The sequence below is a fragment of the Tripterygium wilfordii genome, chromosome 9 (genome assembly GCF_013401445.1).
Source record: "Tripterygium wilfordii isolate XIE 37 chromosome 9, ASM1340144v1, whole genome shotgun sequence".
NCBI lineage: Eukaryota > Viridiplantae > Streptophyta > Magnoliopsida > Celastrales > Celastraceae > Tripterygium > Tripterygium wilfordii.
In genome coordinates this window covers 12,216,072-12,238,183 of record NC_052240.1, presented here as the reverse complement: position 1 = coordinate 12,238,183, position 22,112 = coordinate 12,216,072, and the positions used below count along the sequence as shown (strand labels likewise).

General features: G+C 35.7%; 3 protein-coding genes across 3 annotated transcripts; 2 read left to right on the top strand and 1 right to left on the bottom strand.

Annotated features, from left to right (window-relative positions):
* Positions 1-27: 27 nt before the first annotated feature.
* On the top strand, positions 28-6,729 carry LOC120005813 (polyprotein of EF-Ts, chloroplastic-like). Its single transcript, XM_038855655.1, has 5 exons — positions 28-141; positions 1,915-3,652; positions 4,154-4,432; positions 5,071-5,782; positions 5,860-6,729. Exons 2-5 carry the CDS (start codon positions 1,981-1,983, stop codon positions 6,494-6,496), a joined length of 3,300 nt encoding a protein of 1,099 aa, XP_038711583.1. The 5' UTR covers positions 28-141; positions 1,915-1,980; the 3' UTR covers positions 6,497-6,729.
* LOC120005814 (rRNA N6-adenosine-methyltransferase METTL5) lies at positions 6,697-9,442 on the bottom strand. Its single transcript, XM_038855656.1, has 9 exons — positions 9,286-9,442; positions 9,156-9,212; positions 8,937-9,034; positions 8,719-8,788; positions 8,405-8,453; positions 8,113-8,201; positions 7,971-8,018; positions 7,335-7,394; positions 6,697-7,098 (listed from the first exon to the last, which is right to left on the bottom strand). The coding sequence occupies exons 1-9, from the start codon at positions 9,343-9,345 to the stop codon at positions 6,988-6,990; spliced, it is 642 nt and encodes a 213-aa protein (XP_038711584.1). The 5' UTR covers positions 9,346-9,442; the 3' UTR covers positions 6,697-6,987.
* An 8,717-nt stretch (positions 9,443-18,159) lies between these two features.
* Positions 18,160-21,322, top strand: LOC120005061 (transcription factor bHLH68-like). The gene is made up of 9 exons (XM_038854496.1): positions 18,160-18,654; positions 18,767-19,121; positions 19,271-19,348; positions 19,632-19,697; positions 19,999-20,064; positions 20,218-20,304; positions 20,482-20,526; positions 20,669-20,716; positions 20,846-21,322. Exons 1-9 carry the CDS (start codon positions 18,437-18,439, stop codon positions 20,990-20,992), a joined length of 1,110 nt encoding a protein of 369 aa, XP_038710424.1. The 5' UTR covers positions 18,160-18,436; the 3' UTR covers positions 20,993-21,322.
* Positions 21,323-22,112: the final 790 nt, after the last annotated feature.

Here is a 22,112-nt window from a genome sequence, read left to right as displayed (position 1 = left end):
TAGCCGAGCCGAGGAGGATTATTCCTGCGAAGGAAAACAATATCGAAAGATAAGGATTTAAAGCCCAACCTTTCATTTCCCTCTCTTCTTCATCCGTAATGAATAGCAGCTTCTCCTTCGCTCTCATATCTTCAACAAAGAGTAAGCCTAACCAGTAACTCAAAATTTCCCTTCTGATTCTTTTTACACTATTTTCTATGACTATTTTTATATGCACTTTTGTAGTTGATTTTGATTGTCTCTAATTTACGTGTACTTTGATTGCTTTCCTGCTAATTTTTGTGCTTTTTGATGTTCTGGGTCGTGGGTATTGTTTGTTCTTTGTTGGGCTATTCATATTTGAATTCTTTAACTTTTTGCTGGAATTGAATGGTCTTTGTATTGGAAGAGGAAGCCTGGCTTTATTTTGATTATTCTTATACTTCCTAGTAACAGTACAACGTAGAAAAATTGAATTACGTGAATGAATAATCTATTTCATATAGTCATGTTTATGGACTTTGCACTTACAGTTAAGTTGAAAGAACTGTGTGCAGTCAAGGTTGAGAATACCTCATTCACTTAATTCTTATTGAATGTTTTGTTTTAGTACTCCCAACAGTTCATACTTTATACAAGTTCTGGAAAATCAGACTTGATAATGTAGTAGTTTGAATCAAAATTTAGCAGAAATAAATAAGTTCGTGGATTTTCTGAGGAACATGGGTAGAGACTAGAGGGTGATTAATATTTCTCTTTATTTTGAGGTACTAACATGTAATTTATGACATATACTTTGAGAATGAAGATTATTTAAAGTTCAGGTCAATCCTCTTCGGGAAGTGGGTGTATTTTTCCATGAAAGCATAGAAGTCAATATCATTATAAAGTTGAGGTTTCATAATTTCCACTATCCAACTTCTCCAATAGTAGTTGTTTTTGAGCTAAAGTAGAGGTAAACCCAAGAGAGGAGGCTTCTAAAGACCACTATGCATATGTGATTGAATAACCTTCATCATACCTAACTTGGTTGTAGATAGTACCATTTGTTACTACCCTTGCAACTCTCCCATAGCCAGAAAAAGGATAAAATTTGTTATTTTCCAAGTTCGGAGGAAGTATGTTTTTGGCAAAAGCCTATATGCTTTGAAAATAATTTCGAGTGATATCAGCAAATCACGATTGAATGCATGTTTTGGTGCCAGGAGCATAGTTTGGTCTTATTCTAACCAGAAAAGCATTCATTTGGCTACCTAGTCTAACATGGCAAGGTTGCCCACAAGAAAGGATATTTCTAGAATCCTTTTGGATCAAATCAATGTGCATCACTTGTGAGATTATCTTATGTGAGAATCTGTTGGTAAACAGTATTTGATCACATAATCACATATTCTGAAAATAGTGACATATTCTTAAATTTGGCACAATTTATATAAAACGATTCGGGAATTTGCATCAGTCTTTGGAGATTGTAGCTATGTTTTCATGCATCAGTATTGTTGGTTCAAATAAGGCAATAAAGGCCTACTGTGAATTGGGAAATGAATGGAAATACTGGATGAATCAACCACTAGGAGAATATATTACTAAGATAGGAATTATTTATGCTCAGAATTATCAAGACAAGCTTGTGTGTTCTCTTTCTTGATGTAGGTTTTTATGATTTATGTGTGAAGGTGAAGAAAATTATATTTTAAACTGGATGCTGTAATTAGGGGACAGATGCATGAATTGTGACATAGCTTATGTCTCTGTTGATTCATATGTATATGTCACTGCATATCAGCAATAATTAACTTTATGAGATTGGCATGCCTTTATTGAAAATGAGTTAATGTAAAAATTGAATTCTATACTTCGCCATTGCTTTTTGTTCATCATTATCATTGCATAATGTTGATTGCCAAACATGTGTCATCTTTATGTGATATACAGGGTAAGATTTGGATGAAACAGATGTTTTAGTGCAGTCTGCACATTTCCTTCGCAACTCAAGTGAATATGACTCCTGTAATCCCGTGCTCTACGAGCAATATTTCTCTCATTCCTGGGACTGCCTTTCTCGTGAAGAAGAATCGTTTAACCAAATGTAGTACAGCAAGAAAACTGACAAAATATTCAAAAAGACTAGTCTTACCTCCTTCAAATTATGTTTTGTTTCCTCTATATAGTAGAGAGAGTACTCTGCATCATACATCTGGAGTTCTTTCATTATCAGCGACAGGTACAGATATAGCAGTTGAAGAACCAGATTCACCCGTCGCAAATGAAAATTATGGTGGAGCCTCAGAGAGCCCATCTGAAGCAGTTGAAACAAGTGAAAATCCGTTTAATAAATCAGATGCGAATCCTGCTCCAGCTCAGGCTAGACGTTCAAGACCTGGCAGGAAAAGTGAGATGCCTCCTGTTAACATTGAGGAACTGGTTCCTGGAGCTACATTTACTGGGAAAGTAAGATCTATCCAGCCATTTGGTGCTTTTGTCGATTTTGGAGCTTTCACTGATGGCCTAGTACACGTTTCCAATTTGAGCAATAGCTTTGTTAAGGATGTTGGAAACTTTGTTTCTGTTGGACAAGAGGTGAAGGTGAAGATACTTGAAGTAAACACTGAGACAGGGCGTATCTCTCTTACTATGCGTGAAAGTGATGATGGTAATAATCAGCAGCAACAAAAGGATGTTTCTAGTATTAGTGAGAAGGCAAGGCCTGCAAGAAGAAATACTTCGAAGTCCGGCCAGAAGAAAAATGAGGTTAAAAGCTCAAAGTTTGTCAAGGGACAGCAATTGCAGGGAACAGTAAAAAATTTAGCTAGGGCTGGCACTTTTATATCACTTCCAGATGATGAGGAAGGATTCCTGCCAACATCTGAAGAGTCTGATAATGAATTTTTAACCATGATGAGTGGTTCTTCGCTGCAGGTTGGCCAAGAAGTAAGTGTGCGGGTGCTGCGAGTTACTAGAGGACAGGTGACCTTGACAATGAAGACAGAAGATGTTCAGTTGGACCCGCAACTAAGCCAAGGGGTTGTCCATGTTGCAACAAATCCCTTTGTGCTAGCTTTCCGTCAGAACAAGGATATTGCTGCATTTTTGGATGAGCGAGAGAGATTGGAGAAAGCAGACAAACAGCAAGTGAAGCCTGTGAGTTCAGAGAAAATAGAAGGCAAGTTAGACGAAAGCAAGACTGTTTCTGATATATCTGAAATGCAGGGTCAAGCAGACAGCAGCAATGTCCCTTTGGCAGTTGATGAAAAAGTGGAGGATGTTGAAACTTCTTCAAAGAAGGCTGAGAGGGAAGCCATTGTTGATAGTGATAATAGCGACAAAGGATTTGCTGTATCCAGTGCACAAAGTGTAGATGGTGCAGCTCAAGTAGTAGAGAAAGAATCTGAAATTGAAGGGAGAGTCTCTACTAAGCATCAGTTAATTGAGGAAGCTTCTTTGATTGATGAGATGGGAGGTGATGGACAATCGGAAGCATCTAATGTAGAAGCTAATCGGAGCTTGAATTCAGAAAGTCCAGTGGATGAAGTTGTGGATGATCAGGGGGATGATGGAGCCAACGATGAGGTGCAAATACAAGCATCTAGTATTGAGAGTGATATTTCTTCCTCTGCACCACTGAGGGGGATGGAGCCCATTCCTGATGAAAATGGCGGTCTCACCATCTCAGGTATGCAAAAAAGACACGTCTTTCCTCGGGAAAGTGAAGGTTCATAGCCATCTCTTCCAAACAATTGCATGAATGTACATCTACAACAAATTGATTCCAGTGAATTAGGATAATGCCTCCAGGCTTAAATGCAACTTGATAAGACACCTTTTATTAACATAATTTAACGTTATTATTCAAGTAATTTCTGTATTAATTTTAATATAAAATGAAAAGATACCACTCATTGGTTGCACCCCCTTGCGGTCTCCAAACTTCTCAGGACAAAGGCTTTGATGATGATATTGTCCATGATACCCCCTTGTTGCTTCTAGTTTTGATAAAATAAAAAAAAAGTTTTCCATTTGAATATAGATTATATGCAATTGTTGACTCGATTTTCTACTAATTGCCCAATGATAATGATAAATTCATTGTCGTGTCTATGAACTTTGATCATAGTGTTGCATGAACATTTCTGGAACTATTGATACCACGTTAGTCACGCTTTATTTCATCCAGAAAACCTTAAAAGTGATGGAAATTCTGGTCGATCTGGAGATTCACTCGAGGATCAAATCATCTCTTCTGAAAGTCGGGTCGTTCAGGAACTTGTGGAGAATGAAGATAAGAACACCAGTGATGCAATGCCAATACAAACACCAGCTGCTGAGGTTCAAATTCCTTCTGGCTCAGTGGTTGGAGATGGAATTGATGGACCTGTTCTTGAGGAAAATGGCAATGTGGGTGATTCAAACGGACAAAGTGGAGTTCCTTCCCCCAAGGAGAGCGCAACCAAAGGTTTGTACATGAAAATTATTTACTTGTTCAATTCATTTCACACAACTTTTTACCAAACAGAAGATAGCATACTGGTCATCTAGACACTGACACAAAGTGGTATCTATGATAATAGGCTTACACATAAAAAGTTAGTACTTCCGCCGCTATAGAGTTTAAGTGTTCAACACTTAGAATACGTAAAACAGAAGCCCAATACTGTAAATATGAACTAGGCAATATAATAAATAGGTATGAGCATGATCCTGTGGTGGTAATGTTTTCTGAAGCATCTTAGTGTTGATTCCTGCCAAATGCAAGCTTGGGGTGTATTTGTTGATGATATACTTTTTTGCTACATACCGTCTGAAAAAAACTCCTCTTGCAGATGTAAATAACAGTTTCACTGCTTGTTTAATCCCAAATATTATTGCAATACCTAGTGCCAACATTATAACTTCAGGATGGGGTCAGGTTGTACCAAGCCTAAGATATCATGATTTAAATATTTTAATCGCTTTCTAACAACTGAGCAATGCTGGAATTGTCAATCTTGTTTTTGGGTTTTCTTTTTATCTCTGATTCGGTTAGTAACGGTGATCATTGAAAGCTGGTTCTATCTCTCTGCATGATTTATTTAGTTATCTTATCTGTTGCAGCATCTATATCACCAGCTCTAGTAAAGCAGCTCCGAGAAGAAACAGGAGCAGGCATGATGGATTGCAAGAAAGCTCTATCAGAGACTGGAGGAGACATTGTTAAAGCTCAGGAGTTCCTCAGGAAAAAAGGGCTAGCAAGCGCAGACAAGAAATCTAGTAGAGCCACAGCCGAAGGAAGAATTGGCTCTTACATTCATGATAGCAGGATTGGGGTGCTGGTAGAGGTGAACTGTGAAACAGATTTTGTTTCCAGGGGTGACATTTTTAGGGAGCTGGTTGATGATCTAGCCATGCAGGTGGCAGCATGCCCTCAAGTACAGTATCTTGTCGCAGAAGACGTTCCTGAAGAGATTGTGAACAAGGAAAGAGAGATCGAGATGCAGAAGGAAGATTTGCTGTCAAAACCTGAGCAAATCAGATCTAAAATAGTTGAAGGGCGAATCAGGAAGAGGCTAGAGGAGCTGGCACTGCTTGAGCAGCCCTTCATTAAGAATGATAAGGTGGTGGTAAAGGACTGGGTGAAACAGACAATTGCTACTATTGGAGAAAATATAAAGGTGAAGAGGTTTGTGCGCTACAATCTTGGAGAGGGCTTGGAGAAGAAGAGCCAGGATTTTGCTGCTGAAGTGGCTGCTCAAACTGCAGCTAAACCAGTTCCTGCGCCTGCAAAAGAGCAGCCTGCCGTTGTGGAAGCCGAGGAAACTGTTCAGAAGTAAGTGACTGCTTTCTCTGAATGCAAACGTATGGCATTATCATTTAGGCTTATCAATGTTAATTATGTTATTGCAGGCCACCTGCAACAACAGTCTCTGCTGCGCTTGTAAAGCAGCTACGGGAAGAAACGGGAGCAGGAATGATGGACTGCAAGAAAGCCCTCTCTGAAACTGGAGGAGATCTCGAGAAGGCCCAGGAATACCTTAGAAAGAAGGGTCTTTCAACAGCTGACAAGAAATCCAGCCGGCTTGCGGCTGAAGGCAGGATTGGTTCCTACATCCATGACTCGCGCATTGGAGTACTGATTGAAGTCAATTGTGAGACTGACTTTGTTGGTAGAAGTGAAAAATTCAAGGAACTGGTTGACGATCTGGCAATGCAAGTTGTAGCCAGCCCGCAGGTAGAGTCTGTATCTGTTGAAGACATTCCGGAGAGCATTGTTTTAAAGGAAAAAGAGCTTGAGATGCAGAGAGAAGACCTTCTGTCAAAACCGGAGAACATCCGAGAGAGAATTGTTGAGGGGAGGGTGTCAAAGAGGCTAGGTGAACTTGCTCTTTTAGAGCAGCCATTCATTAAGGATGATGGCATATTGGTGAAAGACCTCGTGAAGCAAACCATAGCTGGTCTTGGGGAGAATATTAGAGTCCGGAGATTCGTTCGCTTCACTCTCGGTGAGACTGCTGAGAATGCAGGAGTTAAAGCTGAGGCATGATAGACAAAAGTCACTAATGGAGGTCTGAGGTGAGGTTGAGACTAATTTTGAATGCGAGAATAATTTGATTTCTTTTGTTTTGGTTCAAGCAATTCTCTAAAAGTAATTGTCACCAACTTATTGATGCACAAGGAGCATGTAGTTTTGTTACACCACTCAAAATAGTTGGGAAAATTATCAAGTTATTTGAAAGATGAAAGTTCAAATGATTAAAGAGTGAACTTCAAATATCACCCATCATGAAGAACTTCCCACTTCACCTATGAAAATTTTAATTTCAACCATAACTTCTTTTATTCATCAAAGTTCCTCCTAATCTCCGTTTACTCATCAGCCCAATTCCAAGGATTTCTCATTCAATCGTCACAAAGATAGTCCTCTGTCTACAGGTCAGATGGTGGCAAATGATATAGTCTTCAATGCTAGTCTCATGAACCCCTTACTAAATGTCGCGCTCATGAACCCTTACTAAATGTCGCCCAACGCCAGGGTCATGATCTCTGTCCCTGATTGCTTTTAGGCACAAATCGCCAGAGGTCAACCGCAATATCCACCTCCTTCTTCTTGTGAAATTTGTAGAGTTGTGGTACGTCATAGCGAAGCTAACATCCAGTGAAAAATGGGAGTAAAAATGTGATTTAAGCAGTACTTATTTTTCTGACAGACAAAATTGACAATGAAATAGAAAGCAAATAGGGTGCATGTTAAGTACCAAACCATGAGCACACAGCAAACTACGAAAATGAAATGCGAGCATTGCATGGACTCTAGGTGATAGCATACTTCATAAAAATCTCTGTAGCAGCGTCAGTTTCAGTGGGTTAGTTCAAGTACTCACCTCGCATAAGACCTCAGCACTGCTTGCATCGAAGTCCCGTAAGGCTGCTTTCTTCACATGCTGTAACGACAAGGGGGAAGAAAGGTCATATGGGTACTTACTCATAATCCTAATAATGATACGATGATGAAAATTATAAATCTTGGTTAGATGAAATCGAGTTACCAATGAAAGAGAACAAAACCATGCCTTTGTATCAAATTAAAGAAGAGAACAACAAATCAAAATAACAATACTTTGTAGGACATTACAAAGCCATAAGTTTGCCCTTACATTACTCTCTGCACATGATCCTATTTTCAACATTGCCTATTAGTAAATCTAAAGAAACCATGCTTCCCAGGGTTCTTTCCAAAACGATGATGATAGATCTATTTGCCAAGTTAAAAAAGCAGGAAATGACAAACGAAGCTCTTGGTAGGTTTGGGTGTGATGTGCTCATGTGCAACTAGATATTTATTCCTATAACTAATTCAACACCCTTACACAATACACGTGAATTTTTTTGCTTATAAAAAAAAAATGTAAGATTATTTATTTATTTATTTATTTCACAAGCAGAAAGCACCCGATTAATAGATCAAGTTAGATCACTAGGCTGATAATAACTTGTGAATTTCAGAACGAATGGCTTACATCTCTTGTTGAGGTTTTATGCAATGAATAAACTGCTTGAGAAGCAACCTGACAACCAAAAAAATTATGTGTATATCCATCAAAACAAATGAGATTATCAAATAGTAGCATCTAAATCATCAAAGATCAATCCCATGTGAACCTTCAAAGCCAGACGGAGAAAATCCATATCTGCGCCCTTCTTCCGGGTTCCAAAAGGAGGATTCATTACAATGGTATCAATAAAACGACCTAATAAGAACAATCCATTAAATGGTTACTCCCAAAAATCACAAAGTGCTAGAAAGAAAATGTTTGATGAACATAAGTAACTTAGACAACTAGTTAAAGTAGGCTATTTGTGAACCACCATTTTCATATCAATCTTTGTGATCATAGCCATCAATTTTCAGCAAAGTACAGAATAAATCAATAAAATATGTTTACTTAGTTACCTCTCCATCCTAACATCTTCACATCACATTGAACAAAATCTATGTCCAACTGCAGGTTTAGTCATTCAGTGAAGTAACAACGCATCAGCGCCAACCAATAATATCCAAATGTTCCAATATAATGAATATAATAAAACAATTAATATGAACTTCAAAACATGAGGGAGTGCGGAGGAAATGATTGGCCTAAATACACTCTTTCCATATCATCAGTCGTAGTACATGTTCCATGTATGTAGTTTTTACTGGAAATGGACTACGAGCCTGCCATTCATCACTCATTACAGAGGGAGTGAGAGATAAAGACAACGTACCTCTAGCTCCTCTGCATTAAGTAATGCTATTTCAAGAGATTGAGGATCAATATCAATGCCAATAACCCGTCTGTTTTCAAATATCAGATTATAACCAAATTAGCTAATCCAGCCGATGAGTTGGTAACGATCATTTTTACCCTCAATGTAGACTTAACAACAAAGACAAGGAGAAAAATCAGAAAATTGAAAGAAAATGAGAAGGAAAAAGAAGTTACTCTGCACCCAAAAGAGCAGCAGCAGTAGCTAATGTACCACACCCACAACCAAAATCTGCAACTACCTTGTCACTCACATCTCCAAAAGAATTCTCTGCCTGATCGATTCAAGAACAATTGAAGCAGAATTCACTTAGAAACAAACAATGAACAAATTCGTACATCCACGTACATGAATTATTGCATTGGAAGAGAAAGCAGGGGGAAGTGAGAGCATACAGTGTATAGCATGCGAGATGCGATGTGAGGCCCAGTCGGGTACTGTTCCAGCTCCACCTACAATAAGCAGGAAGAGTAATTAATCTGCACAAATTCACGATAAATAAGAAGAAGAAGAAGAGAAGTCTACCTTCGGATCGGTGAACTGTTGAAGATCACCCAGGAGACTTTCTAATTGCTTGAGCTTCATTATTGGAATATACTTTACCGTTCAGAATCCTTCGCACAAAACACAGTGAGGGAACTGATATACTGGAATCTGAATCTCAATCAGATTTCTGTATTTTAATTTTTTTTTAAAAAACCCTAATTCAAGTTGCAGATGTCCTAATGGGTTCATGGGCCAAGATCCACTAGTTCAGGCCCAGTAGTCTCACCAGACGGATGAACTCCATCCAGGGCCCTAGCCCCTAGCCATCCACCGAGTAAAACAATCAGTAACCAAATCTGGCTTTTTTTGTAATTTATTCTAGTTTCCACTAAGTCATAAATTATAAAACCATGAAAACTCCCTGGGTTAATAGACCTCATGCACAAATTTATTTCGAAATTAAAGTAGAGTATTTAATATAGGCGAATGTGTGGCTCAGTGGTAAAGTGGCAGGATGCAAGTCATTCAATTCCCCAAAACAGTCTATCCATATAATATGCAAGGATAAAGTCGATATGTTTACATCTTGCATGTCCCCGACCATGTCCACATAAGTTATCGGACATGCCCACATAACTTATAATTATATAGTTTTTTTTTAAGGCTGAATTGGATTGACAGCAACCGAAAATAGATATATTGGATTGAAAATTTTCTCAATTGCTTGAGTTTCAAAGTTGATATTTTGAGTTAACCTTAATAAATTGAATGAAATCATGATGTTTTTTAAGTAGCTAATTAAAAAAAGTCAACACAAGTAGGACCAACTTGTGTGTGCATCCAAAACTGGATTAGTTCAATGTGGGACACTAATTATTTTCGTCTTAAGCTTGTCGTTACATGCTCTCTCAATAACAAAAATTTAAAAGACACCAAACCAACATGTTATTGTTGATTTCTTAAGCCCTTGAGTATTTAATTTATTAATTAGTATTTGATTAATTGATTTATCATCCATTGAGTCACGGAGCTAGCCAACCTTTTTTGTAAGTAAGTTTTACTAAAAGAAATTTGTAATTATGATTGCTTTAACACTTCAAAGTAATAAATTTGGAAAATCGTACATTTGAAGGTCAAAATAACCCTCAAATGTGAAATAAAAAACACTTGTGTAAAAGTAAGATCTTTTTATTATACTCATCACATCATTTTGTACCAAGTCAAAGGGACTTGATGGTATGTTTTACGGATTCGGGAGCTTTACAATTTCTCAATAATTATAGATTCTAAAAATATAGTATCAAATTAATTCTTTTTTAAATAAAGTCAAAAGATATATGTGAATAGAGAGAATGACGTGACATTGTTTGGATAAATATATATAGGATGGTGTGAAATTTAATTTGACCGTCAAATCGAAAATTTGGACTCTACTGATATTAACGAAAGAATCTAAGGTTGAAAATTTAGACTCTACAATTATTAAGAAAAGGGTTTAGGGTTCGAAACCTTCCTTCCTATTCCTTATTAAGATCTTAATTATAAAAACAATAAAGATAAATAGAAGCTTGGACTTGAAGGCTGTTCTTAAATTATTATGTTATAGCTTGATATAATTAGATATTAGGATTTTTATATTCGAAAAGAACTAAGAAGTGGCGATGCTATTAGGAGTCATAATTTCTTGAAATTAAAATTTATTAGAACTTGTACACACACTTGTTAGATTTGGATGAATGATTTGGAATTGACAAAGTTAGACGGAGAGGCATTGAAACATATCTCAACAACCCTAAATAAAGAGGTCAACAACATTTCTAATTCCAAAATATGTATATATATATATATTTAAGACAATTATGTCGTGTTAGGTAAGAATGACTAATCACTCTCACATGAGAGTGTTGCACACGACTTATCATTCAATGTTTTTGAAAAACAAAATTCGTGTTTTTTTTTTTTGAAAGGTCAGAGACCGTAGATATATTCATGTACTCATCAACTGAGTAGACGAAATGGAGGCCATTATAGGCACTCGAGCCACCATATAGGTGGGATACAACCAGCAAAAAACAAATGGATTAAATACAAAACATGCACCACAAATAAAAGAAACAACATATAATGCAAAATTATACTTCACAGTCAGATCTCCTCCCTTAATTCTTGGTTGCAAGAAATTTTGTCCATCTGAACAACGTGTTGTACCAAAAGAGGTGTGTCTTCAATCCAAACCTTCAAACCTGGTATATGAATTGAGTAGCGAGCCATCTCATGGGCAGCCATGTTGGCTGACCTTTTTGCAAAGATAAATTTCCAGCTCGTGAAATATTGAACTAGCCGTTTAATCTCCAACACCACCGGACTCCATACATGTAAATGCAGCTCCCCACCATTAATGGCTGACACTATAGTTGTAGCATCTCCTTCAAAAACTACATTCTTAAAGCCCAAATCCAAAGCTAAGTTAACTGCGAATAATGCTGCCATCGCCTCTGCCAAAATTCGTGTTGTAATCAAAGATTTACATAGATTAATGAAAAGAAAAAAGGTGAAAAACAATAAGCTATTGATTGGGCTATGTCATAGATGACGTGAGCATGACATTTTAATAAACAATAATAAAGACAAAATAGCAAATAATTGAATAAATAAATTCCAAAAAAGCTAGTTTGAAGACAAATGATTACATGGTGGGCCAAACGTTGATTACGGATAGTAAAATAAAATACAAAGAAAGAAAAGTTGTTCGAGCCTTGGACGTCGAGAGAGACAGTCGATGGAGAAGGCAAAGAGGGTCATGGGCCCCCACCATTAGGCCCACCCAACTATCAATTAGCACTACAGTCCAAAAACTTTATCAAAATCCACCGCCCCCTCTGACCTCTTTCAAAAGGTCAATCTATGTCTCCATTCTCCAACAAATAATAATAATAAAAAAAATCCAAAATTTTAAATATTTTCATGCTCTAAGGCAGTGTTTGTTTGGTTGAAATGGTTTCATATTACACATAAACCTCATTTGAGGATACAAATTGACTATGGAGTTGACTCCTAATTAGACCTGCTACCTATCTAAAGACGTAAGTCTTCAAGGTGCATGACTACGGTCTCCTTCAGAATTATGATGCATTGAATCAAAATCTTTTTAGTATTATCACCTATAATATGGACGGTCATTTCCATAAACTAGCTAAACTCATGAAAAATTCATGTGTGATCTCATGCCTCGAAGAGGATTAAACCCATGTGAGAGAGTGAAAGAGCATGACTAACATATATCTTACCATTAGGCCAACATCATTATTGGTTTCATCGTCTTATGCCCTCTAAGAAATTAGTAAGTTGCAATTGAAAATTGGTGACGTGCAAAATCGAACTTGTTCTTTGACTAGTCAGTTGTCAACTGGTTGCTTGGTTCTATCGATATATCAGTTGATCATGTTAGGAATCATGAATGTAGTTTTTCTGTATTTGCACAAGAGAAAACGTGAGTTTTGAGGTTTCCACAGCTTGATCTATGGAAATGAGTCCTCTCTAGATTTCCTTTAAATTCCCTTTAGATTTTCTTTACCTCGGTGATGCTTAATCCTCGGTATCCCTAGGATGTACCGAGGTGCATGGATCTAGGTGACATCTTGATTGATCGAGATGCTCCACAACTTGATCTCCTCCTCTTCCATCCGCATTGTGACACGTGTCAGCATCTTATTGGAGCCAAGTACTAATGGCATCATGTGAGTAGTTTGTCGCACGTGATTAACTTCCTTAATATTTTGTTTTTCCGAGTCTGGTTTACAAGTGTGGTACCATGTGAAGAAGGCTGATCCATATCTCGTCTTATAGCGAGTTGGACTCGACTAGCACCATGAAGTTCTGTTTTTTTTATGGGATGTCGGTCACGTGATTAGGGCATGAGCTGTTCTGTAACTTCGTTTTATAGTACATTAGTACTAAATAAGCAACCTTAGTAACTTGAGAAATTTATATATATGTACTATTTTGTCCAAAACATTTGACTCGTCGAATAACATATTCGATTGCATTAGGTGTACCGTGTACGTGAAGATGATTTAAACTGGTATCCCAGTTATTTCAAATGTTGAGTTTGACGCGCAAGATTTAAGTGAATTCGTGAACTATACATGATGCACATGATCAATGTTCGGCATATAATTAAGCATTAGCTGTTGGAATTCCTACCATTGCTAATTCACTTTAGACACATAGGATGGGAGAGATGGCGAAGTGCTGGCGCCTGGCGTGGCAAATGACCGTCCATTATACCAGTGATAATGAAAATTATGTTAAAATATTTGTTTCTTGTTGTAGAAGGTTTAAAGTGTATTTATATTATTGGAGTGAAAGAAAAAGGTGTATAAGAAGACAAAATTAATAAAAGATTAAAATAATAAAGAATGATGTGATGACATCGGGATCAGTATTTTAGATCGGATCTAATAAATGTTTATTAATTATTTATTTCATAGGGTGAATGATTGATTAATTAATTACTTTCTCAAAATGTCACACATCACTCGTCTAATTAGTAGACAGATAGATTAATTACTTATTCACGCAAATTTTAATTCAAAGTCTAGACCCGTATAATTTTAAAATATATCGATGCTTTTAATTTTAAAATACGTTTAATCTGAAAACCGGTTTTGTATTTTACCAATTAACCATAATCAATGGTTACGGTCTTGCATATACTTTTTTTTTTTTCTTTTGAGAAACCTATCCAAAACATTACACATTAGACCTCATCTTATATGATAAAACCCCGGTCTTGCGTAATGTGAAGTAAAGAAAATTCATAATTGTAATATAGCTTCTACTAGATCAATCCACTAAGAATTGAACAAAAGTAGATTTAAAGAAGAATCTATGTTTTTATTAATTAAATGAAAATTGTTCTCTAATGAGAGTTTACAACCTTACATAATGAAAACAAAACACTAAATTCTAACTAAGTTAAAAAATTAAATACGCTGGCCTTCTTCGAGGGAGGGTAATTTGTCTTCGCGCTGCATCAGCTTGACATTAATATTGTAATACTTTCTTTTGAGTATTTTGTGTGAGGGAAAGTATGGGTTTTTGGCCCATGTTAATTCCAGGTATTTTGATCGACTTACTCTCTCCAAATATATTGATCAATCACGGAGTAAAAAAAAATGTAGAGAATTGAACTTGGATGCCCAAGCTTACAATATTGCATTAGTTAATCCAGTTTAAATCATAAATCTGTTTTAAATTTCTCGTCGATATTGTCAAATTTCTTTGATTCTTTATGCTATCAGGTGTTTACTTAGTCTACGGTAATGAGAAAGGACATATAATTTAATATGTAATATGTCCAAGAAAATGACAGTCCTGAAAATAATTTAATTAAACTTTTATTGTCTTTTCCTGGTGACCAAAACGTAAGGATAGGGGTAATTCATTCACAATTTCTCCCAAGAGTCTTAATCACATATTATTTTAATAATATATATGGTGACCTTAAATTTGTATGTCTTTTACAATAAATATCACCATTTCCTGAATATAAAAGTAACAAAACTGCATTAATTTGCTTAATTAGACACAAATTGCGTTAATATATAAAAGAAAAGAAAATTTTTCCGACGAAATTGTTTCCCATGACAAGGAAGCATGAGCCTTTGTTCATATAAACTTTGAATATTTAAATTACCATCATTTCTCTAAATATTTTCAAAAAATAAATATGGAGTGTCGAAGTTGGGTCTCAATTAGAGGGATTTCTCATCACTCAACTGTTGCAAAATAAGTCCCTCACAAACAATCATAGATAATAGAACAACATAAAAAAAACGATCGAAACAAAGAGGAAAAAGAATAAGAACACATGATTTACGTGGTTCAATATAGGAATTCCAGTCGTACATTTGACTAGACTCGACTAATACGTTACGCTCCCATCTCGCACAACTTTCCATTTCCTAGAACTTTTAGATATTAAGTAATACTTTTAATATGAGTCATTATTTAACATCAACTTGATCCTTGAGTGTTTAATTCGAGAAAGAAGATTAGGGTTTTTATTTAAGAGTAGGACTTAATATGCCTAAAATAACCGGTATTGGGATCATAAAGAATACATAATATGAATTGATTTAGGAACACTAAAACATGTGACGAGGAATCCAATGATCAAGCATGAACAAGTTAGGACAAAAACACACTCTTTTTTATGGCAATATAATTATTTTTAAATAAAAAAATTATATTAGCTATTGCGACAAAATCCTAGCTAACCTAAGATCCATTTTTTCTGTCCATTTAAATGTATTGGCTGCGATTTCATTATCATATTATATACAAATAGTCCTGCAAGTTGCTTATATATTACAGATGGTATTACACACTGGACACTAGTTTGAGTAATAAAGATGATGTATATCATCCTGGAGACTAAGATTTGAATCATCCTCTCCCGTATTAAAAAAAATACAGATGGTATTACACCTGAGTCACTAATTAGAGTGATAAAAATGATATGTATTACCCTGGTGATTAGGGTTTGAATCCCTTCCCCATCTTTTAAAAAAAAAGGTAATATAGGTGGTATTTTTTTTACACTAGTATTTGTGTGTATATTGTCTGAATGTTTAATGAATAACCAAAATATGTAAAATTAATATATATATAAATAGAGAGAGAGAGAGAAGAATATAGGGGAAAAGAAAGGACAAGGGAAAGGAGTTTCGAATGTTTGTTTGTTGTTTATAAAGAAATTAAATTAGGGAGAAGGCGAGGGATGGTGCAAAAGGGGATGATTGGGAAAAGACAAAGACTTCCCGACAAAGATTTGGCAGTACGAACAGACATGCCATACTCTCCTCCCTTTTTAAAAAAATAGTGTTGTTGTTCTTTTTTTGGTTTATCGTGTTAGAACTCGGGATTTAAGGGATTTTTTATTTTTGTTTGTTTCTAACATTTAAAATGCGATGTTCAGGGAATGTTTTGTCTTGGAATAATTAGTAAAGTTACAAAACCCATAAATTTTACCAAGACAGAACAAATTCTGCTCTATAATATATTTTTATTTATTTATTTTAAATCTTTGTGAAGAATGTCTTGGAAATTTCAACTAGCTAGCTTAGACTGATGTGCATAGGTCTTAATTAATTAATGACATAATTATAAAACATTAACCGTTTAGTAATATTTTTGAGTTATTGCAAATATTATATGGTAATTAATTTTTTATTAGTCTACCTGCCACATATCAATAACACACCCAAACGCTCTATAATATATTCAGATTCCTTCATAAGTGCATTTCTAGAAAAGAAAATGAATTGAAAACTTAAGAAGACAAAAAAAACAAATAGAGTGATTCGTGATTCCAAAATAAAATAGAGAGTGCGAGAGTCGAATATTGGAGAAGACGAGAGAGAAAGATGCGTGACGTAGAGAGAGGCACAAGGTAAAGAGGAGAGAGACATGAGTTTAGAGAGGGAAAGGAGAGAGGCATGCGTGACGTAGAGAGAGGCACAAGGTAAAGAGGAGAGAGACATGAGTTTAGAGAGGGAAAGGAGAGAGGCTTGAGGTGCGTAGGAGATGATATAAAATGTGTTGAGGTTATGTTATATACAAGTGTATTTTTGTCCAACAAAAAATTAAGTATCTATTGTTGTGATATGTTTGGTCTTCAACTTAATAATACATTGTTTTTAACTCAAGAACCTCCTAGTAAAATTTCCCTTACAAGAGATAATTATATACGCACAAGCTATATATAAATATGTGTATGTGTGTGTGTATATATATATATTATATAGAGCTAGTATTTGGTGAGTGTCCCAAAACAAAGGACGGAAAGCATAAAGTGATAAAAACTAATAAAAATGATGTTTATAGGGAAATGGTAATCATTCGGTTGTTGAAGTTTTAGAGGGATATTCCAAACCCTAGATTTTGACCTCTCGAAAAGTGTGGAGTCTGCCTCTCACGGACCACACCTTCATTCATATTTACCACCTTTTCATCATCTTGAACCCCACTAGACTCTACAAGCCAAATTACAAGCACATATGTACACTTTACACATACCACCATTCACTACTTTTCCAATCCATATATACATATATCTATTATGTATATATGTAATATGTAGGTAACAGCAACAACTCTTATTTTTTTCATCGTCCTTACGTAGTTTGTCTGCAACATTGACTGTTAGTTCAGTTAAGGTCTAATTTATTGGTGCTTATATTCATGTCAATACGAGAAGAAAACGATGGAAAAATATGATGTAAGAACAAAAGGGCATGTGCCTGAGTTACGGGACTAGATCTATACATTACAACTGAAGATTAAAAACAACATAGAGAGAGAGAGATGAACATATATATGTTCCAAAAATAAATAATTTGCTGGAAAATAATAAAAATTTTGTGAAAAGTATTTTGCCATTATTGGTTTGAATAAAATATCTAGGAAATAAGAATAATTCTGGCTAAATATTAATTAATTAATCAATCACCATCAAACAATTACTATATGACACGTATTCCAGCAACAAAAGTGTCCATATACTCAATACACACAGACACACACATATATAAATATGTATATGTATGGAGGGGAATATAATTAAGGAACATGATTCTAACAACTAAGATAATGACACCTTTATTCATAATAATGTATTTATTATTGGCTAATGCAGGTATAAGAGTTCAAGAGTGTATTCTCCCACGCATTCCAAGGACACATGGCTCCAGATAAAGGACAAAAAAAGTTGCACACACACAATCACTGCATAGTGACTTAGTGAGCCTTTATTTATTTAATTTTCTTTTTATAATAATGAGAATAGGTACTGCCTTTTTCTGTCCCGCTTTAAGATAAAGCAAAAGCAGAGAAAAAACAAAGGGAAAAAAAAAAAGAGAAAGCAAATCAATAATAATAAGGAAAGAAGAGGAAGAAAAAAAGAGAGAGAAAGGACTAAGGAGAGTTTCTCAAAACTCAAACCTCCATGATTTAAATTCTCTCAACAACATGACTTGGGTTTCTTCCACTTAATCCATCTGAGAGAGGAACACCCTCCTCAGAAATTTTAACACTTGCTTTGAAGTTTCAATCAGAGAGAGAGCTAGAGAGAGAGGAACCAAGGTGTGTTGCAGGCTTGCAGCAGAGCTCACCAGTAGGGCAACAAATGATGGCAGCTGGTGGAAACCCTAATTTGTGGAGCATCAACACCATGAGGCCACCACCAACTACCCAAACACCTCCTTATTTCTCTCTTCCTCCTCCTCCAACCCCTAATTTCTTCCCTTCTTCACTACTACTTCCATTCAATCCCTCTTGGATTGATCATCATCAAAACCAAGATCATCATCAACAACTTCCAGAGTCTTGGAGTCAACTACTCTTGTAAATCTCGTCCTCTCTCTCTCTATACTTTTACTTCATGCTTTGATTAATTTTGACCTAATGAGTTAATTAGGGTTATTATTTAATTTTGTGTGACGATGATGAATCTTAGGGGAGGATTTGTGGTAGGAGAAGAAGATAGGGCAAGTTTGAATCATTTTCAAGCTAATAATAAGAAAATGGAGATTTGGGAGGAGGACCAAGACTTGTTACATAAGGTCTCCAGCGGTTGCGTTGCTGCTTTTGTTGATGTGAAGCAAGAAATCTATGGCCATGCAAATCATCAAGATTTTCAAGCAATAACTTCAAAACCTAGTTGGTCTCCTCCTCAAGTACTAATGCCTGTTTCACCTCCCAAATCGTGTGTTACAACTAGTTTCAGCACTACTACAACCAATAACATACTGGATTTTTCAAGCAAGAAGTCCGACGGCCGTCATCCGCCGCCGGATCGATCTTCTTCTGAGGTAAGTGACCAAACTTGGATTAATAATTTATGATAGATTAATTGTGAAATTGTTTTTGTACTAATTAACTAATACTTCATATAATGATCATAATTTTTTTTTTCATTTTTTGTGTGTTAACTTTACTAATTATGTTTGTATTCTCTTAGTGTAATAGCACTAGTGAAACAGGTAGGGCCGCTAAGAAAGCTAGGGTTCCACCTTCTTCAACCCAATCACCATTCAAGGTATTATTGTGTGTACACACAGCTCATCATGAGCCTCTCATTATTCAAGCATATACACAAACACAAATATCTCCAAAGAGAATGATATTGATCAATATTGTCTTTTTTATTTGTCCATTTATTGAACCCTAGCAGTCTCTCTTTCTTTCAATAATTGCAAAAAAACCAAAAAGAAATGTTGTTCAATAAATTATTAAATTTATGAAAATAAATAAATAAAGATAATTAATATTGGTACTGCTCTAATATTTGACATCAATTAATTCATAAGTTTAATTTTCAGGTGCGAAAGGAAAAATTAGGGGACAGAATTACGGCCCTTCATCAACTAGTTTCTCCATTTGGAAAGGTACATACACTTGTACATATAAAAATTGGTTTAAAGTTTAAACTAACTAATCATTTTTCATTAATTATATATACACACACACACACACACATATATATGCAGAAAAGAGGCTATTTTTTACACAATTTAAAGCCTCATTTTTCTCCTCCTACATATATATAAATATATATTCCTATTATAACTAGCATACATCTTAAGCTTTAGGAGTATAGTTTTTTCCCCCCCAGAGAAATAAAATATTTATTGCAAAAAGAAAAAGAAAATGACTTTAGAGGGTTGTGGTCTTTTATCGCCTTTGCAGACGGACACAGCCTCTGTCTTGTTAGAAGCTATTGGATACATCAGATTCCTTGAGAGTCAAATTAAGGTGATGATAATTTGTTTTATTTATTTTGCAAACAACCATGCAGCACTAGTACTGTACTGTTAATATAAAATATTCTCTCCTTTAACATTCCTTTTCTTTATAGAGTTAGTTTTTTGAAGTGCTCAAAAATATTCCCTTGTCTATCCCTTTCAGGCTCTTAGTATACCCTACTTGGGCAGTGGATCAGGGAATAACAATAACCATAACATGAGACAACACCACCACCACCAACAAAACTCTGTAAGAATTTAAATTATTTAATTTAATCTCAATCTCTCTTCCTTTCTCTCGCTATTGCACGTGTGTATATATATGTGTGTGTGGGCATGTGAATGAGTACATAATCAATAATAAAGAGTAGTTCATTAAAGGTGTCATTAACTGATTAATTATGATTAATATGATCTCTTGGTATAGGTGCAAGGGGAAAGGAATTGTATATATCCTGAAGACGCTGGTCAGGTACCTTAAAAGTGTACTTAGGAATACTTAGAAAAAAAGAAAAAGAAAAGAGAAAGCTTGTTTCACTATTAAGAATGTGTGGTTTCTAATTAATAATTCAATCAAAATGCTAATGGTGTTGTCATGGTATTTATTTCTCTAGCTGTTGAATGAAAACTGCATGAAGAGGAAACTGGGAGCTGTTGAACAGGTATTTCTTAATTGCTTAATTAATCTAGGGTTCAGGATTATTTTATCGTTAAATTTATGTATGTCTCTAGCTAGCTCCTTCGTTCATCAATCGTTAAGTTGATGGTTGGTTTAATTAATTTAATTTCAGGATTGTATTAATAATGGAGAAGCAAAGAAGGACCTGAGGAGCAGAGGGTTGTGTTTAGTTCCAGTGTCATGCACGCTTGAAGTTGGGAGTGAGAATGGAGCAGATTATTGGGCTCCTCCTGCCTTGGGCGGAGGAGGGTTTCGTTAGATCCATTTTTCTGATGGCAGCGAGCGCGCACACTTGATCACGAGCTTCATCTAGTTAACGTTATAACATCATGACCACTCACTCTCCTCAAATTCAAGGCTGATTGCTCATGATGCTATACATTTTACATGTACGTGTGCATGCTAGCTACTGTTGGGAAACACCAACGAATTCTCTTGCCCAAATTTATCACATGTAAATTTGATTCTTTTCTAATTTTCCAATTACCTCTCAAGCCCAGCAGTTGATTATGGCATTATGCTACTTAATTTGGCATTATCATAGTTGAATATTAATGTTGTTTTAAGATATTCCATTTCTTTCTTCAAATCTAACAATATTTTTGTTCCTTTAATAATCATTTTTCGGGCCATGATTTATATGAAGACGGTATACTCTCTCTATATCTATATATATTGTAGTGACTGACGATCATTTTAGATGCATTGGGCCGTCTCACTTAACTGGGTTTTTGAGCCAGAAATTGCCTTATTAGAGATTGAAGATTTGGTCCTCTCACACAATAATGTTGTTAGCTCTGGCTCTGGGTTCTAGTTCCGGTTCACGTATTTGAACCTAAAAAAGGCCTTGAGGCCTTGTTGGAGATCACTTTGGGACTCATTCACTATGGATACATGGATTAGCGGCTTTGTTGGCTCTTTGATGAGGTCTTGTTGATGTTGATGTGTTGGGAGTTGACTAATTCGGGTGATGAGAGTGAAGAGAATTCGATTTGTGAGGTTTCGGTTGTGCTACCGAGCAATGAGTTGTTGTCTCACATGGTGGGAATCAAGCATTTGAGTTGAAGGAGGTGGAGGGCAATTATGAGAAGAATTGCAGGTTTTTTGCTACCCATTTCAAAGAGGTCTTGGAAAATATCGATGCAAGAAAGGCTGTCAGTCCGCCATCTGTGATTTTAAAGGAAATCTCGATGGTGAGCATAGTAAAGATGAGAAGATCAAAATGGAGGAACTTGGACGGTATAATGTAATGCTGTATTTTCCATTTTCGCTTTTCTAGGTTAAATCTAGGTTTATCTCAAATTCCTTAAAAAAAATTGAATTATTTACGGCCATCCTATTGTTGTTGTTCTTGTCATTCTAGGATGTCATCAGATTAA

Bases quoted from the DNA above. Each gene is read 5' to 3' on its own strand.
- LOC120005813 (XM_038855655.1), top strand. From the start codon at position 1,981: ATGACTCCTGTAATCCCGTGCTCTACGAGCAATATTTCTCTCATTCCT. The intron at 4,433-5,070 runs GTTTGTACATGA...TATCTGTTGCAG, and splicing joins CAAGGAGAGCGCAACCAAAG to CATCTATATCACCAGCTCTA. The intron at 5,783-5,859 runs GTAAGTGACTGC...ATGTTATTGCAG, and splicing joins GCCGAGGAAACTGTTCAGAA to GCCACCTGCAACAACAGTCT.
- LOC120005814 (XM_038855656.1), bottom strand. From the start codon at position 9,345: ATGAAGCTCAAGCAATTAGAAAGTCTCCTGGGTGATCTTCAACAGTTC. The intron at 8,789-8,936 runs GTAACTTCTTTT...ATTTGAAAACAG, and splicing joins GCTGCTCTTTTGGGTGCAGA to ACGGGTTATTGGCATTGATA. The intron at 7,099-7,334 runs GTGAGTACTTGA...ACTGGATGTTAG, and splicing joins GTGCTGAGGTCTTATGCGAG to CTTCGCTATGACGTACCACA.
- LOC120005061 (XM_038854496.1), top strand. From the start codon at position 18,437: ATGATGGCAGCTGGTGGAAACCCTAATTTGTGGAGCATCAACACCATG. The intron at 19,122-19,270 runs GTAAGTGACCAA...GTATTCTCTTAG, and splicing joins CGGATCGATCTTCTTCTGAG to TGTAATAGCACTAGTGAAAC. The intron at 19,698-19,998 runs GTACATACACTT...TCGCCTTTGCAG, and splicing joins TAGTTTCTCCATTTGGAAAG to ACGGACACAGCCTCTGTCTT.